Source organism: Epinephelus moara, chromosome 15 (assembly GCF_006386435.1).
Source record: "Epinephelus moara isolate mb chromosome 15, YSFRI_EMoa_1.0, whole genome shotgun sequence".
NCBI lineage: Eukaryota > Metazoa > Chordata > Actinopteri > Perciformes > Serranidae > Epinephelus > Epinephelus moara.
In genome coordinates, this window is record NC_065520.1 from 2,629,865 (window position 1) to 2,637,142 (window position 7,278).

Sequence of the window (7,278 nt, forward strand, 5' to 3'; positions counted from 1 at the left end):
TCTCTGCCTCACGGCTCTCAAAACAACAGGCACTGGGAATATACCTACTCATATGACTATAGGGATTATTGCAATAGGCAAATTTGCCAAAATGTTTAACTATCCCTTTTAAGTAATCCATAGAGTTAGTTACATAATTATGTTGTCATTTGATTGAATATTTAACCTATTTCTACATTTCTTAATTTTCAGACTATACACTTGGATGAGGATCATACTTATCCAGGTACCTCCGGATGTCTTGACGTCAAGAGCTCCTGTTACAGGTGTGTTTTGTCTTATGTGTAATTATATATAGAGTGGTGGACAAAATATCAGCAACGCAACATTATTGAGGGGGAAACACATTTCTCTCCTGACAAAGATTAGATGTTATTGAGTTTAAGCTGGAACAGCGGGTCAGCCATTTGATTGGGCAAATATGTGCTAATCTACTGCGTGTTTATGCATTTATGTGTGTTTATATTTATATTGTGTGCACATAATGTCTTCATTTTGCAGAAACTACACCAGTCTCTTTGCGCCTATCGTCATTGATGATGATGAGGATGAAGTTCTCATTCCTGAGGAAACAAATGACATGCCCTCAGAAGAATCTGAGTGAGTCATATAGACATAAGTAGAAAATTAACCAGCTCTCTATTCTGTCCAAAATTAAATTATACAAAAGTGAGAAGTCACTAAAATGAACACCAATCGGACTTTATCTGTCTGTAACTGCTTGGATCAGGTCCAGTTGTTGAGATGTGTGTTTGAAGAGAGTCCATTGGAATTAAGCTAATAAGAATAAAAAGTTGCTCATTGTTTTAGAGACTGACTCATCAGTGTCTCTCGTGTCAATGAAGTGTCAGAATATAGTTTATGAATATGGAATGAAAGATTTTTGTTTAGTAAAGTAGCTACTATGCTTTGAGTATATTTTTAAAGTCTAAAGTAAGTTTCTCACTTTTCTCTAGACCCACAAGTGTGCAGGCACCTGAAATAATTGCAAATTTGGCACTTGCAATTGACCGCAAGAAAGTCAGCAGGTTCAATCTATCGAGATCTGACGTATGGGATGGAGCTCTCAGAGGATTTCGACGCAGCTCATACTCCGAAAACAGTGACATCTTCTTTAAGTTTACCGACGATGCAGGGTCCTTTGAAGAAGGGTTGGACACAGGTGGGCCGAGGCGAGAATTCCTCACACTTCTAATCAATCACCTGAGAAATCGCCCCATCTTCGATGGACCTCCAGAAAGACGATATCTTGTGTACAATTCCACAGGTGGGTTTTTTGACGTCATTTTAAAATTTGAAGTTTTAAATAATTTAATTTTTTTTTTTATCTTCCACTGATGTAGATGGTAATTATCCATAATAATTCTGTACTCTCTGTAACAGCTGTCAGGGAAGATGAGTACTTTCTTGCAGGCAAGATGATTGCTGTGTCTATCATACACGGGGGACCAGCACCACATTTCCTCTCAAAGGACCTTGTCAACCACATAATAGGGAAGCCAAGTTTCAGCGCCACTGTGGAAGATGTAACAGATGAGGAGATAGGGAAAGCTCTACGTCAGGTAGAAAATTATCTTGACTGAAGGAATGAATTTACTAAGAGGACACCTGAAAATTATTTCAGTAATTGAGAGTAAGACGACACTCAAGATATGATAAGTTTTTTTTATTTAAAGGGACAGATTTCCTTTTTTTTTTTTATCCTAGATTTGTATTAATGAAGGAGAAGAGTAGTCAAGCATGGATATTTTTGGGTTGGTCTTACTATTATTTAAAACTTTTTTGCCAACAATCATCAAAAAATGTAATAGTTTAGTTTTTCACTAATCCAACATTCAGTCAGTATTGCCATTTGCATATCACTGCAGCCACTGACACATTGTGAGACAGTGCCATCAGGTATTTCTGAAATAGTAGGATTGAGGAGCATCCTTACTGGATCAGACTGTAAAAGTGCAATCCTCAGTTGCTATCTCCTCTTTTTGTCCCCTTCAGGGAAATGCTGGACAAAAAATTTTAATGTATTGAACAATACTAGCCTAATTTTAGGTTCCATCACTTTTATGATCCACAAAGTAAATATAAGTATGTAAATCATGAAGTACAGTCTGACACTGAGTAAACTTTGTTAAAGACAAATATTTAACTTTTACATACGCATGTCCACTGGATTTAATTGAAAGTTCTGTCTTATGTACCTTTTCACATGGCAAACCATATCTGAGCTCCACTGGTTTATTTCTATTCATTATACACAATTACCCAGAGTAACCAGCTGGTACTACTGACACTAATCAGCTGTTTGAAACCAAAAACTCATTTTCTCATAAGGGTTCAGTAATTAGCAGCTCAGGTTATGCTCCATTTGACGGTTCAGTAATTAGCAGCTCAGGTTATGCTCCATTTGACCCTCAAATACCATCCGGCTTGTCTGTCAATTTTTCCTTGGTGTACTTAGTGCTCAAAGAAATTATTGTGCTTTGTTTAGCACACTTCTGTTTCTTGCAGTGTGAAAGCAAGATTTTTAGGGGAGAAGTCCAAATCATGATGATCTTTCCTTTTTTGACATCACTATTAATTTCTGTGCACTATGAAATGTTTTCTGTATGCTCCTATATAAACAATCTACCTATGGCATGAGATTATACAATCAGAATTTATGTCAAAATATATTAAATTAAAAATCTGGTCTGTAAGTATATTTGCATACATTGTTGCTATATGTTTGGTAGTTTTTTTTCTGTCAGACCTGATAAACCACACCTATGTCTTACACAATAATTGTCCTTGATAGATTCAAAGATGGACTGGCAAGTCTGCAGTTTTTGACTGCACTGCAGCAGCATTCTGGTGTGCTGGCTCCTGTCCTATACCATTCTTCCAAGGCCCTGACTGCTGCAGAAATGGAAAGCATGTTCAGTCCAGACCTCAGCCCAAGAGGAAGCAACAGGCGGCAGAAGGAGGTCAAAATAATTGGATTTTGGGCTGATTTTCTTCTCGATTGTGAAGGTTTGTCAAGGCTGTTTTGTTAGATATATATAAATTGTGTAGTGTAGTTTCTTAGTAATCTTAGTTTCTTTAATGAAATATAAGACTAATGATTCACTTTATGTTTTTAGATAATGCAGAGTCAAACAATGCACTACAATGTTGACTTTCTCTTTTTAGAAAAAGTGACGGCTGTGTCCCTCGAGGATGTGCTGATGTTTGCCACTGGTTTAGCAGCACTTCCACCAGCAGGAATAGCACCCCCTCCAAGCATTGAGTTTTTAACTGATTCACCTTTTCCAATGGCAAGCACATGTGCAAACACACTGAAGCTACCGCTCTTGGATTCCTACAGTGTCTTTAAGACAAACATGGAGTTTGGGATCCAGAATGCTCCAGGATTTGGATGTTTTTAGATGTCAAAGGGACATGCATAAAAGTGATTCTGTTCACCTGTGTGAGGGCTTGTATACATTTGAATCTGTGCAGTTAGCTACTTACAGATCTTACCCATAAATGTAATAAGAGCTGTGGCCTGATTTAGGCTCTCTTTTATTTATTTTTTTTGTCTTATTTATTTTTTTCTCAACAACTTTCTGGTCAGAATAATGCCCAAGTACAAGGTCACGTTTGCTTGTTTGCATCAGTTACTGCCTATTGTTAAAAGGCAATTTGGGACTTGTTATGCATTAAAGTGATTGTTCACCCGTGCGAGGGCTTCTATACATTGTTTCAGTCTGTGCAGTTAGCTACTTGCAGATCTTACCCATAAATATTTCAGAGCTGTGTCCTGATTTTCATTTATTATTTTGCTGTTTCCTGTTTTTTACAGCTCAATATATATTTAAAAAAAAACAACGTAAAATTAGAACAAATGTTTTTTGCAAGTAATTGATGTCTACATAAACACTGAATCAGAAAATGAATAAAATTTAAGTTTAATATGTCTCCACTTCAGTCCCAGAGTTCAAGATGCCAAACCTGAAAATTCAAAAGAACCACATTTGAGACTTTTGGGATCATATCCTGTATTGTAAATGTCAGATCACATTTGTGAATGGGAAGTGTTTTCCAAAACTCAGGCATGTATAGTCCACCAATCATCGGGAAAATATTGTCTTAAGTCCATGTTAATATGGGATACATAAGAAAGGTAAAAACGGGTTCCAATAGTCCATGTCTATAGCCCAGCTATTTCCTTCAGAGTGATGGACAGTTCTGAGGCTGTCTTCCAGTCTTGTGGCTGTTGTAGTCCGTTTCGTTCCACAGCCTGTTGTAGGTATTCCTCAATGTCTGGATCACCACATAAATCAATCACTTGTCTTGCCTCAGAAAACACATGCAGTTCCCTGTCTTCAACAGCGAATCCACAGTCCCTTGAACCAAATCTGCAAAATTAGATGATACAACGATATAAAGGACAAGGTTTGAAATGGTCATTGTTAGATTTGTTTGCTTGTTGATATACAGAAATTTATAAACAATGGTAGAGACAGATAGCTTCTAAATTTAAGAATGGATTATACCAACATGTACAATTGTCCAAATATATCCCAGTTTAGGCTATACCATAACACCTTGCATTTTTTGTAATGTATGATAATTACTACCTGTGAGGCAAGAGATACAGTTCATTCGGAATCCCTCCTGGACATGATGCAAGTCTGCTTGGTCGAATCCGGTGCTTGTTCCAAAGGTCCATACATTCATCCAGGTCTTGCTGCAGAACATTACTGAAGCTAAATCTCAGTAAGCACTGGTGTTCATGGCTGCCATTGAAGATTCCAGAGTCTCTCAGGTCTCCAAATAAGTCCATCCAAAACTGAGACCTGGGGATACATTAGATGCAAAGTGGCTTATTTCACACGAGAGGAAAAAATTAATAACCACAAGTCACGTTTAGAATGCACTGGTGGATACATCTTAACAAAAGCATCACAGAGAAATCAGAATGTAAACCATATGATTATCACAGTAGTAATCAACTGCTGATGTGATTCAATACCTTTGGGAAAGAATAATTCCTATGGATTCCTATGTTCATTATTATCACTTGTGTTGAAGTGGTCTGCTTTAGAGTTAAACAGTTGAAGAACACTAATAATAATCACAATGACAAACAAGGAAGGGGATTTTAATAATCAGCACTGATCAGTTTAACAGAGACAGAGGTGATCACTATACAGCTTCCACTGTACTTTTAATCCAAACAGATGTACCAACCTCCCTCTTCTGAAAAAAGACCACCATGACTCGATGCGCTGATTCCCTGTTGATGAGCCGTAACTGTGGCTAGACGAGCCGGCATAGTAGTCCGTATGCACAAGGCGGAGGGTACATTGTATTGCTGCCATAGTCCCATTTTCTGTTCCGAGGTCAGTTCTTAATCTCATTAGAACCACACCAACATTCTTGGCACAGTTAATATAATTGTGAGCGATGACAGATGGATTATTGTTCGTTGGTCCACAAACAAGCCACATTATTTTTCTTGAGAAGCCATCTATACATCCTGAGAGGGCCAGGCCAAATGGTTTCAGTTTATCATATCTGTCTACATGCCATATGTAGTTTGGACCCATGGAGTGATACGTACGTCTTGTAAACCTCCTGCGTGTTCTCAAAGCCGTCCCTCGTGGATTCAGTTGTTTCAATAACCTCATTACTACATCACGTTTAACGTGAAGTCTGTGTTTTTGTTGGAGAACTTGCCACATAGTCCGATAACCGAAGAGTTGCCCTGGTCCTTCCAGCTCAATCAGAATTGCACGCCTCACCTCAGGGAGTGGGGAATAGTTGAGTCTTCTATACAGCCCTGCTTCTTTTAAACGTGTCTTTAGCGTACGCAGACTCATGTTTATGTTGTGAATTGTCGACAGCATATCCAGTATCACATCATATCCATGTCCTGCATCAAAATATCCTTTAATAGCAGCGCGTACGTTGTCACTGGCGGCGCTCATATTTTGAAAACATGTAAACCATGTCCTTCCGGTTCAAGGGACGGACCAGTCCAATCAGCGACGATTCATGTCGCCCGAGGGTACCTACCTTTTCCGGTTTGGTTAATGTCATTGTCGTTTCTGTTTTGTTGTTGTGTTTTCTGTTTTGTTGTTGTGTTTTTTGATTTGTTGTTGTGTTTTCTGTTTTGTTGTTGTGTTTAATAATTTGCTGTTGTGTTTTCTGATTTGTTGTTGTGTTTTCTGTTTTGTTGTTGTGTTTAGTAATTTGTTGTGTTTTCTGTTTTGTTGTTGTGTTTAGTAATTTGTTGTTGTGTTTTCTGTTTTGTTGTTGTGTTTAGTAATTTGCTGTTGTGTTTTCTGATTTGTTGTTGTGTTTTCTGTTTTGTTGTTGTGATTTGCACTTCAGGGCCACCACAGCAACCAGACCAGGTGTCTAATTGAGAAAGGCCTTTATTTGTCAAAATGTGTAGCCACACAGGGCTAGTAAAAGGGACTGGGAGTATAATTGAAGTTTTATTGTAATAACGTAAACAACATACAACACAAAACCTTTGCTAAGCTGGTCTAAATCTTATTTATCTGACTGTTTTCAGTTCGTTCATGTTAATGATGACTCATCTCTACGTACTAAAGTTTGTTTTGGAGTTCCACAAGGTTCTGTGCTCGGACCAATCCTATTCATTCTATATATCTTCCCTTAGGTAACATCATTAGAAATCACTCTGTAAATTTCCATTGTTATGCGGATGATACGCAATTGTATTTATCGATAAAGCCAGAAGAAACTGATCACTTAACTAAACTTCAAAAGTGCCTTAAAGACATAAAAACCTGGATGAGCACGTAAGAAACCTCGGAGTAATATTTGACCAAGATTTGTCTTTTAATTCTCATTTAAAACAAACCTCATGTACCGCGTTTTTTCATCTGCATAATATTGCTAAAATTAGGCCTATCCTGACCCGAAAAGATGCAGAAAAATTGGTCCACGCTTTTGTTACCTCAAGGCTTGATTACTGAAACTCCCTATCATCAGGTAGCTCTAATAAGTCTCTCCAGCTAATTCAGAATGCAGCAGCACGTGTACTAACAGGAACTAAGAAATGAGATCATATCTCTCCTGTTTTAGCTTCTCTGCACTGGCTCCTTGTAAAATCCAGAATTGAGAGCTGTAAAATCCAGAATTGAGAGAGTGCCATATTATCCCACCAGAACACTGGGCTCTGAGAATGCAGGGTTACTCGTGGTCCCTAAAGTCTCCGAAAGTAGATCAGGAGCCAGAGCCTTCAGCTATCAGGCTCCTCTCCTGTGGAATCATCTTCCTGTT

General features: G+C 38.1%; 2 protein-coding genes across 2 annotated transcripts in view; one reads left to right on the top strand and one right to left on the bottom strand.

Annotated features, from left to right (window-relative positions):
• LOC126401801 (high-affinity choline transporter 1-like) overlaps positions 1-7,278 on the top strand; it is a 25,267-nt gene that overhangs the window by 12,900 nt on the left and 5,089 nt on the right. The gene's annotated exons all lie outside the window — the stretch shown is intronic.
• On the bottom strand, positions 3,419-5,938 carry LOC126401808 (uncharacterized). The gene is made up of 3 exons (XM_050063317.1): positions 5,212-5,938; positions 4,599-4,817; positions 3,419-4,376 (listed from the first exon to the last, which is right to left on the bottom strand). The coding sequence occupies exons 1-3, from the start codon at positions 5,868-5,870 to the stop codon at positions 4,169-4,171; spliced, it is 1,086 nt and encodes a 361-aa protein (XP_049919274.1). The 5' UTR covers positions 5,871-5,938; the 3' UTR covers positions 3,419-4,168.

Excerpts from the sequence above, each read along its gene's own strand:
- LOC126401808 (XM_050063317.1), bottom strand. The coding sequence starts at position 5,870 with ATGCTGTCGACAATTCACAACATAAACATGAGTCTGCGTACGCTAAAG. Across the intron at positions 4,818-5,211 it reads TCTTTTTTCAGAAGAGGGAG|GTCTCAGTTTTGGATGGACT; the intron begins GTTGGTACATCT and ends ATGTATCCCCAG. Across the intron at positions 4,377-4,598 it reads CTGTATCTCTTGCCTCACAG|ATTTGGTTCAAGGGACTGTG; the intron begins GTAGTAATTATC and ends CTAATTTTGCAG.